Source organism: Artibeus jamaicensis, unplaced genomic scaffold (assembly GCF_021234435.1).
Source record: "Artibeus jamaicensis isolate MK-2021 breed Jamaican fruit bat unplaced genomic scaffold, CSHL_Jam_final scaffold_1964, whole genome shotgun sequence".
NCBI classification, from domain to species: domain Eukaryota; kingdom Metazoa; phylum Chordata; class Mammalia; order Chiroptera; family Phyllostomidae; genus Artibeus; species Artibeus jamaicensis.
The window spans coordinates 17830366-17845308 of NW_026522030.1; the positions used below are offsets into that span (position 1 = coordinate 17830366).

Sequence of the window (14943 nt, forward strand, 5' to 3'; positions counted from 1 at the left end):
AATCAGTCTGCACTAGTGATGTCCCAGGGTAAAGTACTGCATACTCATGCCTCCTACTCTCCTTTCTCACTCCCCCCCACAACCACCCCTCCCCACACTCCTCTTCTTAGAGCTTTAAAAATCCCATCGTAAAAGTCTCGAGGGGACGGTGGAAACACCCATGTGTGTTAGGACCCTAGCGACCTTCACAGTTCTGACACTCTGAGGCAACAACCACTGACATTTAGGGAGGGTATTTCCTTCCAGGGGGTTTGCACTTGTCTGTTTTAACATAGCTAGACCACACGACATGCTCAAGTTTATAACCAGCTTTTTTCACTTAACATTGTATGGCATTCCCCCTCCATCATGAAATACTCTGAATAAGTATAATTTTCATAGCTGCTTAAGTTCCATTATTTGAACATACTTTAATTCGATTAACCCCCATTCACTAATTAAACCACGTCCAATTTCTTTCACTACTACGGATAGACAGCACAGATTAAAATCCTGGTGTACAAGCCTGTTTACACATTGGACTCTCCTTTACGATGAGTTCTTAGAAGTTTCTGGGTCAACAATGTGCAGTTTCATGGTCGTTAATATGTGTTGACACAGAACATCCCAGAAGTGATAAACCCACTGACACTCCCACCAGCTGCGCCCTTGCCCAGAGCCAGCTTGGACAAGCAGAAAGCAGGAAGGACGACTGACCCAGTTTCTTCCACAAATCGATGGCTAACAGAAGAAGGTGGGAGACGACCATAGATTATAAAAGCCTTAAGACGCACATTAACCATATGAAACGCATAGACCTTGTTCGGACCCAGATTCAACCCAGTGCTAGTAAAGTGCTGGCCAAGTAGCGCTGCCCAGGTGCACCAGGGTTGCCGGTTTGATCCCAGTGAGGGCACATGCAACCGTTGTAAATAAGTGCAAAAAACAAATCAGTGTCTCTCTCTCCCCCATCCTCTATCTAAACAATCACCCAGTATGTAAAAGAACATGTTAGTGAAAAGATTTTTAAACTATGATATCACACAATGGGAAAGAGCCATTGTTCATTTTGTCAGAGAGATGATGACATTGTGGATAGAAGGGCAAAAAAGGGTCCAGGCCAACTGATTCGAGACACCCACTAGAGTATGTGTGAGTTAAAGGATGCAGGGTCTGGGATTGGTTTTAAAATACCCCGGCCTGCCTCTCTGCTCTGCGCTAAGAATATGGCGGTAGGAGGTGGACCGTGTGAAGCGCAATTGGTATAATGACTTGACTGCCCAGCCACCCACTTTTACAGACAGGAAACGAGGCCCAAAGAGAAGAAGGGACGTGTGTGAGGTTGCACAGGTGCAGGCCAGGGTCACAGAAACCCGGGTCAGAAGGGACTCGGTCACCGCCCCTCACGCACACCTTTGATGCTTCGCACCCTCCGCACTCCCTGCCCCCCTATCAGGTCTCCCACCTGCAAATGGGAGTCTCCTGACCTTGGAGATAGGTCTTTCCATCTCTGGTCAGCTCTGCCTGTCAGAAAATTCTCATTTCATTGTAAAGGCCACGTGGGACACAGAGCCAAGTGCCCTGGATTTTTCCTCTTGCTTTTTCCTCTGCAAACTTCAGCTTCCGCATATGTTCCCAGGCTGGAGGCCCCTCCAGTGCCCAAATGGGGGCAATTTGCAAACCAAAAGGAAAAGCCACCTCTGAGAAGGCCAGTGACAGGCTCCTCCCAGGACTTCAGCCTTTGCTTCTCTCCTCTGTGAAACTGGCCAAGTCAAAGCTTCACGCCTCTACTGCGCTACTTACCGACGTGGTCACTGCTGTTTCAGGGGTCACAGTTGTTTCGGGAGTGGTCACCGTGGGCTCGGGGAGTGGGGGCCCCTCGGGGGGAGCGCTGCCCGACTCCTCTGCCTCAGTGGTGGTACAGGGCTCCTCAGTTGTGGCTGCTGCTGAGTCTTCCTCCTCGCTGGGCCCCTGAAGGCAACGCCAACACGAGAAATCACATCACCTCCCCCATGATGCTATGTGCTCACAGCTGCCTGCCAGTGGGTTTGGTGACTGTCATTTCTCTGGCACTAGCCCAATTTCAAAACACAGTCTTACCTACAGCTGCCATTAGCCCCAGCACATTCACAGAAACACAGACTCATATTTGCTTCTGCAGTACGTGTGTCCCCTAAGCCCCTGTGCCCAGTGACAGGGCATTCACTGACCCCTTCCTCCCAGCACCCCTTCCTACTTTGGCCATTCATTCCCTCTGAGAAAGTTCTTCCTGGAGAAAGCTAGGGAGAAGCAGGGTCAGGACAAACATCCACCTCCCTGGCCCTCGCTGTTACGCTCCCTCCATTGCATCCCGCCTCCCTGCAGTTAGAGCACCCACCGCCCTGCCCCTCCCCCACTCCAGGCCCAATGGGCATTTGCCTCTGGGAAGGTGGTAACTGCTCCCTCTCACACTGCTGATACCTCTGACCCCTGGTGAGCAGCAGAGAATGCCAGGACACACTTACAAAACTGACCTCCCCTTGCTCAGGGGCTGCTGAGGTTATGACCAGAGGAGGGCCACTGGTGAGAGCCCCGCTGGCCTCCTCATCTTCATCCTCGAAAGTGCTGAGGGGCATCTCTGCCGTAGTTGCTGCCGTTGTCAAGGTGCCCTCACTGCCTGGACCCTGGAACAAGACTGGCGTGAGGGACCGTGCCACTCGGTCCACGCCCCTGGATGGTGCCCACAGGGAGGAAATTCCTGCGGCCATTGGAATGCTGGCATGGCCACAGCGCCCCTTCCCTTGCCCATCTAAGACTTCCCCGGCCGTCCCCCCGGCCCCAGGGCCCCCCCCGGCACACCTAAGCCTGCACATCTGCACTGACTGGATGCTCTCCACCTCCGCAGGAGGCGTCCCTGTTCCCAGACAGCCCTGCGGGTTAAGTTTCGGTCTCTACTGAGCCACAACTGGTGCCTAGTGTCCTCAGCCTGTGCCGAGGGCTTTGCCTTTAAGGAAGAAGTGGGGGAGGAAGTGACTGAAATGAAGATGAGGGATGAGGGGTGAAGGAGAGGGAGGAAAGAAGGGGGTAGTGACACTTTGGTTCATTGAAATACTCCACACGACTGCCCAGTGGGTGGGAGGGCTGTCCGCTGGTGAAGACGTCCCCTCCTCACCACAAAGCTTCTCGGGGTGGACAATGTTCGGCCAGGGGTGAAAGGCTGGGAGCCAATGTGTGGGACGACCCCAAAGGCCAGTGCCACTGGTGTGTGATGATGGCCTGACAACGCCCTCCTGTCCTTCCCTCAGCAAACACACATCGAGTGCCCAGCATTCGCAGGGATGAAGATGGATGGATGAACAAGACGTGTGTGATCCCCGCCTCACAGGGCTTACAGTCTGGGAGGGAGCCGGACATGAACTACTGACCAAGTTTCCCATTGGTTACGGTTATGTGAGGAGTTCCCAGGAGAAGTGCGGGTGCCGTGAACGTGCCTGTGGGGGACCCCCCAGTCTGGGCTGGCATCTCCCAGACAAAATGGTGTTTGAGCTGCACTCTGAGGGTGAAGCAGGAGCTAAGGAGGGGAGCAGGGAAGAAAAGCTTCTGGGCCAGGAGGAGGTGGTTTGGGGAAATTCTGAGGCAAGAAGAGGCGTGTTAGAAAACTGCAAGGTCAATGAGACTGAAGGGCTGAGAGCTGGGAGCTTGGGCCTCGCTGGGACCCAAGACCCAGTCAGCGAGCGAGGCTGGCCAGGCCAGACCCTGCAAGTATTCCTTGTAGGCCAGGTTGGGTAGCAGGGTCTGTGGGACCGCTGCCCCCACCAGCAGGAGTCAGGGCCGACACTGGGGTTGGCCAGGCACAAACCCTCACCAGCACCTGGGCTGGGAATGGTGGCTCAGTCCAGGGCTTGGTGCTGCCAACAAGACTTGATGGTTGATGGGATGTGGGAAGGAAGGAAGAGGGAAGAGAATCCTGGATTAGGACTGGGGATGACGGTGCTATTCATTTGAGGTGGGAACCCGGGAGGAACGGAAATGAGGAGTCTAGGTTGAAGTCTGCTGAGCGCGAAGAACTTGCAGGACACCCATCCTAGTGACATTATGGGAGGACACCCATTCCAGTGACATGATAGGGACAGACATGCCAAGTGTCCCAGAACACATGTGTCCTGCCTTCAGGAGCTGGGAACAGTGTTCTCGCGATGCTTAAGGAGAGGGCTGACAAGTCCTGGCTGTGCCCCGGGACCCTGCGGGCTGCACCCTGACCCTCCGCTGCCCTCTGACGACCTGTGCTCGCTCCCAGAAGCAGGCCATGGCAGAGCCCTCCATCATCCCTTCCACTCGCAGCTCGCTAGCCTCCTCCTCGGGCCTGACCCCTGCTGGTAGAGGCGGTGGCCCCTGCACCAGCCCTGGGACTCACCCCGATCTTGCTGACTCACCCACCCCTGCAGCAGGCTCCCCCTGGCCAGCAGGGGCTTCACCACATGCTCCCTCAGGGGGAGTATCTGGTCAGGAAGGTGCCCCCCCACCCCACTTGGGCTCCTCTGGATTTGCTGAGCAGAATGCAGACTGGCCCCTTGACAAGGCTGGGTCTGCTCCCAGCCGCGACTTCAACCTTACCAGAGAGACCCCTTCCCCAGGCCCCTGGGTGGACACGAAGAAGGCTGTCCCCCCAGTGGGCACACTGCTGGCCTCGGCTTCCCCATCGGTGCTGGTGGGCATCTCGGCCTCCTCCACTGCTGTCGCTGCGGAACCTTCTTCAGTATCTGGACCCTGCACAGGAAGACATCACGGGGACCAGCTCAGTGATCGACAGCCAGTGCCTGGAGGCAGGAGACAGGCGGCCCCTCCTACACTTGCATCCTGTCGCTCCCTCGCCTTCAAAGCATGTGCACATCCAAGGTCTCACCTTATACCACTGCCCTGACTGGGCCACCTACACAGAGGCCTTGACCTTACGCACCACCCAAGGTTGAGCACCCGGCCAGTACGGTGGCTGCATGTTCACCCTATTCCCCCCTGCCGACATCAGCGGCTGGCACTCGTCACGGTCCCTGCCATCCACCTTCCACCACTCCTGAGAGGGAAGCTTCCCCTGAGCGCCCGAGTCGTGGTGCTGGGAGCCCAGGTCCTGGGACGCACAGCTTTCTAGAAGTGAAGCTCGCCTCACTCTCCTAGCCCAGTGCCTCTGCCTGCCCTCCCCGAGGTCACCAGTGGTCACGGCGACAGATCCAACTCCTGCCCTGCTCTTCTAGCCTTTACTCACCGGGAATCCCGGCAGGACCTGCCAGCGTCACCCCAACCCAGAGCGAGCCAACACCACCCTCACCCGGAACAAGACGCAGCCTCCGAGCCACACCCTGCTCCAGGCTGCCGGCCCCCAACCTGCCTCCACTCAGGGTCAGGCGACCTTCCTAGAACCTACTTCGACTACGTCATTCCTTCTTTAACACCCTCAGCAGCTCCTTATTTCTGCTGAACTCTCTCAGGTTCTTTCTTCTGACTTCCTCGGACGCAGAGGCCCCCCGGCCATGCTTCCCCGCCTGCTGTCACTCTCTCCTCCCTCCACGGCCGGGCAGGATGTTAGGTCTTGCCCGGCTCCTGTTGGTGCCTCCGGGCCTCAGCTCCTGCTGGTCCACCTCCCGGATCACCGGTCTCACTGTCATCCGCTAGGCCACTTCTACACATCCCTTGGTCTCACCTTTAGCTACCGTTCCCCAGGAAGGCTTCCTGGGTCCATGACTGTGGGTCCTGGCCCCATTTTTGGTGCCGCCAGAGCACCAGAGGTGCAGGCCAGAGTCTCCTATTGCACTTCTTGCCCTCTGTCGCCAGGAGGCGATCTGCCTCATTTACCTGGTGCTCAGCACAGTGCAGCCCCCCACCGACATCTGCTGAATGAGTCAGGGGACAACTCAGCCTCCAAATCACTGTCCACTCGAACTTGGCCCCACTAGGCTGTAGCTCTGCGTTTTGCAAACAGATGAGCAAGGCCAGTGACTGCTACCACATGAGATGCCCACCATCTCCCAGAAGGAGGTAAAGTGGAGTGTGCGCTCCAAGCTACTTACTGAAGAGACCCCTTCCCCAGGTTCCTGGGTGGACATAGAAAGGGCCAGCCCCGCAGTGGGCACACTGCTGGCCTCTACTTCCACTGCAGTGCTGACGGTCACCTCGGCTTCCGCTGTAGTGCTGACAGCCACCTCGGCTTGTCCGGCTGCTGCTGTTGATGCCAAACCTGCTTCAGTGCGTGGACCCTGAAACAAAGGCATCAGGAGGGGCAGTGTCGCTGGAACCACAGCCCTAATCCACAGGCCTGTACCAGGGAGAACAGACTGTCTGTCAACTTGCATTTCTGCAGCTTCTTTCCCTCAATGCACATTTCTCACCTGGACTTCACCCCAGCCCTAGGACCATCCCAGAATCACAGCATCCTGGGACAGCAGCAGGTGCAGGGCACCTGTTTGCACACACCGGTGACCAGGAGGTCACTGCCTCCTGTGTCAGCCTGCTCCAGCTCTGGGACATCTATCTAGGTGGGTCTGCCTCCCTGTGACCTCTCCCACCTGCAGGTCCCGAAGACCAAAGAGCAGGCTGAATGTCTTTTGCCCACGACAGAGCTTCGAGGTGCACAGGCAGCAGCCTCGCTGCCCTTAACCTTCTCAGGCTAGACACCTGCTTCCTCTCTCTCCCTGTGGCTGTTTCCTTCAGGGCGCACAGCCTTCTCCAAAGGTCACACAGCAGGTGCAGGACAGGGGGCAGCTTTGGCTGCTGGTGCCAGCAAACTGACTATGTTTATCTCAGTTTCCAAGGTGGTGGTGGCTGTTTTTTAACTTTGGGGTTGTTTTGGTTTGCAAACACAAGTTTGTCTGGATACCGAAAGCTGATGAAAACTGGACAGATTTCCTTGCTGCAGGACCTCTCGGAGCTGTGGGGAAAGGTGTAAAGTGGAGCGTTTCCCAGACTTATCTGACAACTGCCCTTTTCTCATGTAACGTACTAAGTCCTTGCAGAGTACTGCCCCCCCACACACAGAGAAGATGATGTCACAGATTTTAAAATGAGACTCTTTCGGATGCAACTTTAGCTAAAGTCCCAAGGGGCTTCATAATGAAGTATAACTAATTAATTGATTGTACAAATTAAGTACAATTCCACAGTCATCAGCTACCTTCCACTTGCTACGTGAAGGAACCAGGCCAGTTATGTTGGACATGCTAAGAGACAGTAAAGTGAAATCAGTTCCACCAGCATTAGCCCATCACCTGCCTCTGGGCTGTATAAGGAAAAGAACAGAATTCATTCTGAGAGAGTAAGAATTCCTTTGCAGGCAATTTTAAGTGTGCTGTGGCTTTGCCCCTCCCTTCTCACTACAAACCATTTGGTGAGCTGGATATGTATTCCTTAGAATTCAAGAGACAAAGGAACTGAATTTTTTATATTATGCTAGACTGGACTTTGAAAATACCTGTAAAAATAGGCTGTTATCACATAGTGACAGGGAGGAAGAGTATGAGAATGTCTGTGTTTTCATAGCAGGATGGTGGGAAGAATGAGCTGACCCTGTGAGTTTTAGCAGAGGCCATTGTGAGAAAAACACATTTGCTTTACTTTGGTACCCAACTGTGTCCAGCACTTTAAAATTTGGTTTTGCAGCCCTGACCGTGTGTCTCAGTCGGTTGGAGCATCATCCCATCCACCAAAAGGTCACGGGTTCAATTCCCGGTCAGGGCATGTATAAGAAGGCAACAATTGGTGTTTCTCACTCACATCAACATTTCTCTGTCACATCAATGTTTTTTTTCTCTCTCTCTCCCCACTTCCCCCACTTTCTCTAAAAGCAATGAAAAAATGTCCTCGGGTGACGATAAAAACAATTGGTTCTGTGGTTACAAAAGCCAATTACCCAACCACAGAGTGGACACACACGCAGTTGGTCTGATTCTGTCCTGATGGGGCTTCGAGAGCAGAAGAGGCCGTGCATCTTCACAATTGGATGGTTGGGCAGGAGGCGGGCGCCATGGTGAGGACCCAGCATTCACCCCCAGGCAGGCATGAGGACCAGCTGCGTCTCCTCCCCACGTCCTGGGGCCTCCCCGAGAGCCTCTGGGGCTCTGGGACTCCTGCCTCCTCTGTCCCAGCAGGAGGGAGGCAGTCTCCACCACATCCACCTAAAACCCTCTGGTGTCTCCACGGTGCCCAGCACAAGTCACCACCAAGTCTGAAATACGCAAACAAATTTACCACTGACTGATCAAGGGGAATTTGCCATCCACTCACCTCTTCAGTGACGTGAAGGAAGGCCCCATCCCCCGAGCCCACGTCCGTAAGGGGCACCCTGTCCACAGCATCAGCCCCCTCCAGTGTGACGTTCAGGATCTCCCCAGACCCTAAGGAAGCGGGAACCCTGGGATTAATAACTGCTTTGCAGTCCTGAGAAGGAAGAGGTACCTCTTCCCTGACCGACCTGAAGTGATGCCCAGGATACAGGATTAAGAGAAAATTAAAACAAACAAACCCAAGTGCCCAAGGCTTGAGATCAGCCTGCTCTGCTTCTGCCCTTTTTCACTGGGGGGAACCATTGCGGTCCAAAGTCATAGCCAACACCAGAGCAGCGAGATTTAGATGCAAGGTCAAAAAACACCCCAGATGCCCACTGTGGGGACCAGCTGAGCAAACTGAAGGCCACATGACACATGGTTTCAATCACAGTTTCTGTCACCAGCTGCAGGGCTGGACGCCCACTTTGGCACTTGGTGACCTGTGGCAAGTCATTTAACCAATGCCTCAGGTTCCTCATCTGTAAAGTGGGGAAAATCCGATCTTGTAGGCTCGTTTTGAAGGTTGCATGCTACAAGGATCAAATGAATGACAACAAGAAGAGCCTCAAGGACAGCCCCTGGCGTAGAGCTAGCAATCGGTGCCTGCTCATTGGCAGTGCGGTTCTGTGTTTGTGAGGGGTGGAGAGCTATGTATGAGCGTAGACGTTCTATCAACATTATATAATTAGCATAGTTGCAGAGCACACATAACATATAGCTACATATATGGAAATATGTATGTATGCAAATAAACAGCATGCTCTTGGCTAAACCACAATACTTAACATTGATTTCCTCCGGAGGACAGAAGAGGAAACTACTCTTATTTTGGTTTCTACAACTCTGCATTGATTAAACTGTTACCACAAGTACATACTTCTTTTGCGATTTAAAAAACACATGGAGTCCTAAAGCAGGGAAAAAGAAATTATACTAACATGAGTGAAAGTCTGTTGCAGGCTGGGCTCCAGGCTGAGCATTGCCTCATCTCTCCCCTGGCTTCATCTTCCTGCTGGCCCATCTGACCTACCTGCAAGGGCCCTCCCGCCCCCTCGCAGCGGGTGAGCAGAGCTGGGACAGAACCTCACGTTTCTGGTCGTACTATCACAGCCTGCCATGTGTGTCCTGCTCTGATCTGCACATTAGCGCCTTATTAATTTATTTATTAACCCCATTCCACAGAGGAGAAACAGACCCACAGAGAACAAGTGGCTAGGAGAAGCCCGTGAAGCCAGGTGGACCTGTCCCCACGCCCAGACATTTCTACATGTGCTGTTTTCACGCTTGCCTCCTGCTATGAACAGTTTGTGGGGAGGGCGGTGGAGGCACTGCCTCATTCAAGGGACTCTGCAAGTGCGCATCTGGTCACTGTCTTGCATCCTCCCTGTTCCCACCACCAGGGGGAGCTGTGCAAGCAGCTGGTCAGACTCCAGGCCTCTTGAGTCCCCACTCCTTGGAGGATGGAGTTGGGGGTAGTATGTGCCCTGGGGCAAGATGGTGTCAGGGGAATGAGAATAAAACTATTACTCAGCTTTCCCTAGCCAGAGACAGGGCTCTCAGGGTTCAAAACTATTTCCCTCACCATCTAGACTTTCTACCCAACAAGAAGAACAAGAACATTCTGGCCAGCTCCATTGTTTTCATTTGGTCTTTTGTTTGCCAGAGGAGTCTGGCTGAACCCAGGGAACAGGCAAGCTGTGTGTGGATCTGGGTCCCAGGCCCAGTTTGGCTCCCACCTCCTTTCAACTCACCCCTCCGCCTGGGAGAGGCCCTCACCCAGGGCCCTGCAGCCTCTGCCCCTCCTTGCCCGTCTCAGAAATCCCAATTCCACCCAGGAGAACAGCATTGCAATTCATAATCCACGTCCACATCCTCCCGTCCACAGGGGAAATTGTGAACACCCCCAGTGGACAGTTAAAGAAGCTAAAGCTTGGAAAAGTTAAGCAGCTTGTCCCAGGCCCGGCAGCGGATAGGTGGCTCAGCAGGGCTTCTGTCCAAGCCGTCTGCGCCTGGCCGGCCCGCCCGTCTTTCCACTGCAACACCCTGGCTCCTCGGCCGGATTGTGACTTTATTAAATTATCATGCAATTGTTTTTCTATTCAGTTCTACATATTTCTCTTACCCACAGACTTCCCAAGTTCCGTTATTAAAATAACATTCATTTACTGATGGCAGAAGTAAAAAGAATACGTAAGACTGTAAAAGATATGTAAGCTACAGAACCACAGAAAAAGAAAATTAAAACCACCCACACTTCCACCACCCAGAAAACATCACTGCTCCTAGCCCTCTTGTTGTATACTATTCTAGCACACACACATTACTCTACAGGGCAGGTGTAAGTATAAATAACATGTATTTGAAATGAGGGTCACAGCACACGTACAGTTTGGAGAGGCCTCCTGTGAGGGAGCACAGCACGAGCGTGTCCCTGGGGCCCTCCGTCTGCTACATCAGCAGTTTCAGGGCTACGCACAGGAATGAAGTACCGTTTGCTCAGCCGGCCCCTCTGGTGGGCGTCTGGGCTGTGTTTTGACCCCGTACCTAAATCTCGGGGCCCTGATGTTGGCTGTAACTTCAGTCTGAAATGGTCACCCCTCTGATGAAGGGCAGAAAGTTCAGGCCTATCTCAGCCTTGGGCACCTGTCAAGCTGCCGTCCGAGGGATGATGTCAGATCGCGGGTTTTTGCCGGTGCTCCTCCATGTGGCTGGGCAGGGAGCAGAGCCCTGGACGGGGAGTCGAGGGGCCAGACCACACCCGGGGCCTGCCACTGGCCTCCTGGGTGCCTGCCCCTCCCCAGTCATGAGTTGGCTTCCCCTCGTGTGCCCCACAGTGGTTTAGATGGCCTGGCCCTGAGAATCAGAGCGTGCGGCCACGGCCGGGAAGGCTGGGGATTCTGGAAGTCAGGCCCGGGCACCACTGGCTCTGTCCCACCCTCACTGGCCGTGTGACTGTGAGCAGGTCACTTAGCCTTCCCAGCACTGGTATCTCCATCCGTAAAATACTGGCTAATATTGAATAAAAGCAACCAGGAGACGTATGGTTGAGTTTGCAGACGCAGTGTGCAAACACTTGGCACATAGTAGGTATTTAAGGAGCAGCAACAATCATTACAAACTTTTCTGTTAAACCTCAGGCACTTCAGGAGGGCTGGACTTTGGGGAGTGAAAGGCCAGCTATCCAAGATTAAAAACCAGCTCTGCCATTCACAAGCCATGGAGCCGCAGCTGGGTGACTCGATTTCCCCACCTGTTTGTCTAATGCACAAGGTTAAGTGAGATGCTCTATATTCCATATGTCGCCCAGGCTGGACACACAGTCATCCTCAGTACAAAAACAAACAAACAAAAAAACCGCCCTCCGCGAAGGTGCACCCAGGACTTGCCTTGCTCGGGGCCACTGTGCAGGACGGCACTCAGGTTGGCGGTTCCCGGGGTCACCTCCGGCGTCGGCTCACCAGAAAGCTCCACATCCTCAGAGGGAGGCGACGGAGTTGGAGGTGTGTTTATGGGTTCCACTTCTGCTTCTTCAGGCTGAAGGGAGAAAAAAACGAGACCCAAAAGGATTTACTTGCCAGGAAAGCAGGAAAAAAATGGCAGTGAATATCCCTGGAGAAAGTAATCCAGCCACAAAGTGACTAGATTTTGTCTTCTGAATGAACCCAGGAGAAAGCTCAGACCCGTCTTTGTGTACCTGGGCAATGACTGAGCCAGCCAGGGCCTGCAAGAGGTGCATGCAAGGGCAATTTAATTCTGCTCGGTTTACAGTGAGACTCTGCTGGGCTTGTCCGAGCTCTCTGAGCACAGAGGCCACATGCCCGCCTCCCAGGCTGGGAGAGGGGTGCTCAGTAAAGATCTGTTTCATGAGAGACGAGTGAAGAAATGAATGAAGCAGGCTGCACTCAGTGGGTGCTGTGTAAACCGATCCTAGGTGGGCACTGGGCATGAATTCCTCTGGAAATAAAAGGTGGATACGCTTTCCTTTCTAGGACACTTCAGCTCTTCTGTAGCTTTTCTGAAGCCAGTCTGTAGCTCAACTAACTTTACCAACTAGGAAAAAGGAAACAAACAAAACCCCCCACAGCTGGAAGCATAGAGCAGTTCAGCGATCCAGGTAGAAATTCTGATGGGCGTGGTAGGCAGCAGGGGCTGGGGCATCACCCCCAGGCAGCAGCCCCTGAGCCCCAGGGCCACTGTGCAAACCGCCCCAGCCCTCTCTGAGTTCAAGGGCTGGGTGTGAATGGAAGGGTCCTGCTGACCAGGGTTGGGCCTGTGATGTGAATGAACAAGAAACAACTAAGACACAGAGACTTCAGGGTTCATTTGTGGTTGCAGTGATCACTCACTTGTTTGCCTAGCAGCAGAAAGTTATTTCCTCAGTGTCAGAACCTTGTGTATAAACAAGGAACCTCTGGTCCATCAGAACGAGGAGGGTTCTTACAGGCCCCATAACTTAACCAAAAATCTTAGTCCATCAGCCCCAAACCGCTTTTGGAAAACTCCTAACAAGGCAGCCACAAATCCCCGGTCAAGGGCAGAGTGTGAATCTGGTGAGCTGACTCTTGGTGGTCAGGGTCAAAGTCAAGTACCCTGCCCCTGACAAGCAGCTGTAAATGGCTCTCAGGGGTTAGTGTGGATGGAGGACCCGTGTGGCCTGTGACAAAATAGAAATGTGGAGTCTTACGACTTAGTTGTTAAAAGTGTGGTGGTTTGCTGAGCCCATATTCACATTCAACACAGCTTTCCTGAGGCCCTACTGCGTGCAGGTCCTTGGCTAATCCCTGCAGATAGGGAAATGAATAAATAAGACAGGGTGACTGTTCTCAAATGGCTGAACTACGGGAGACACAAACCCAGACCCAGACACAACGAGCTGTGACCGAATGTGAGTGACACGTGGGATAGCAGAAGTGAGAGCCAAGTGCGGGGAGGGAGGTCGGCAATGGCCTCCAATGGGGGCCTGCGGACTGGATCCTGAAGGAGAAGGAGACCCTGGCCAGGCAGAGAGGGGGCAGGAAAGGTCCCCCTTCGCAAACAGAACCCCGGAGCAAAGGCACAGACGAGGGTGAAAGTGCGGGGTGCATCTGAGGGCCGGCGAGAATGGAGGTGTGGCTGGAAGAGAGATCCTGCCTGTGGATGAGAATCGCCTGCAAAACCGTTCCCAAGTGCAGATTCTCGACCTCTCTCCAGACCTGAGCCTGAACACCTGTGGTGCAGCCCAGTCACGAGTCCCCTTCGCTGCTCTCAGCCCTGCCTTCCTCTGTCCCCGCCACCCCCCACACACAACTTTGGTGCACAGCCAGAACTGAGAACTATAGGGATAGTAATTGTACCACAGCATCAGATGGAACTTTCCAGAAGTGGAGTGGTGTGTCAGCAGAGGCCGACTTAGCAGGGGGAAGAGGGCAGCAGCAGAGCCTTCTGCCCTAAATGGGGAAGGAGGAGAGGAGGGGCTGGCTGGCTCTTTCAGTCCCTGATTCAGTGTGCTGGTCATGGCTTGTGTCTTGAAGGGTGGCAGCTGGAGAGGGTGAGGACAGGGAAGTAATATTCATTCCAAGAGAGAAGCCGGAAGGGGGTGGGGTGGGGGGATGTCTGAGAGTAAGTGGGAAATCCCCCCCGCCTTGGAGGGGTGGCCAGGGAGGGCAGCCAGGGAGCCCCTCCAGGAGACGGTGGAAGGGGAAGTCCCAGGTCCAGGGTGACATGACTGAGGACACCCTGGTCCTCTCCCTGGGGACCTGGCCCCACCACCTACTCGCTGGGCAGCCTTGGACAAAACTCTGCAGTGTTCTACGCGTCAGTGCATCCTCTGGGGAATGAATGAAAAACCATGGCCCTGCACAGGCAGCCAGAGGAAGCAAGGGTTCTGCAGAAGCAGAGGGACTCTGACATCCTGAACAGATGGGTCAGCCTCCAGGTGGACAGCAATGAGAGGCAGAGCTGGACTCACGCTCGGTGGGACTCTGGTCTATACCAGTTCTCTCGAAGCCACCGAGGAGAGGGGAGCTGGAGGATCTAGGAAGGAGAGGGTTCGGGGTGCCCTGGGGGCCACAGTCCATCAGATCCCTTTTTCACTTCTTGAGACACTTTGGGGATTTATGCTGTACCCACTCCCAGCGGCAACACGCACCCACATCTGCCCTGTACTGCAGGACCCTGGCCGGGGAGAGGAGGCCAGGCGAGGGTCCCGATGCCAGCACTGTGTGACCCTGACACAGCCACCCTGTCCTTCTTAAGAGTCCATCTCCCTTGCAGGGTTGTTGCAAGGATGGCATTAGGTCATATGTACAAAGCACCAGCCACACAATGGGTACTGAGGGCCAGCAGACCAGTCCTCTTCCTTCCCTACCATTTCTGTACCTCTGTCCAAAGCTGCCAGCTGCAATGACCCGACCATCAGAAAGCCTTCCCTGACGGGCTCCACCCCTGCAATCACCTCTCCCTCTCAAACCCCGCTCCCCTCTCCTGTCCTGCTCCCAGGTCCACCTTGGGCATCTCTGCCCGAGTCAGCCTCACTCCTAGCTGCGAACTGGTGCACCAGGCGGGTAGCACTGGGCTAGGAGGCCCAAGTGACCACCACTCTGTGCCCTGGACATGCCAATGAAGTGGCCAAGGGTTGATGGGTACACAAGATTGCCACACTGCCCACATCAGTCACTGCGGAGGCAGCCAGCTC

General features: G+C 54.3%; 1 protein-coding gene across 3 annotated transcripts in view; it reads right to left on the bottom strand.

Moving 5' to 3' along the window:
- The window catches only part of COL15A1 (collagen type XV alpha 1 chain), a 93363-nt gene that overhangs the window by 42545 nt on the left and 35875 nt on the right, over nt 1–14943 (bottom strand). For 2 of the 3 annotated variants that reach the window (XM_053656536.1, XM_037140789.2), the window contains 6 exons: nt 11657–11804; nt 8230–8339; nt 6021–6206; nt 4573–4725; nt 2484–2642; nt 1783–1950 (listed from right to left, as the gene is read on the bottom strand). In XM_053656536.1, coding sequence (XP_053512511.1) covers nt 1783–1950; nt 2484–2642; nt 4573–4725; nt 6021–6206; nt 8230–8339; nt 11657–11804 — 924 coding nt within the window. The remainder of the gene's footprint in view (nt 1–1782; nt 1951–2483; nt 2643–4572; nt 4726–6020; nt 6207–8229; nt 8340–11656; nt 11805–14943) is intronic. The other variant, XM_053656537.1, reaches the window with a different exon arrangement.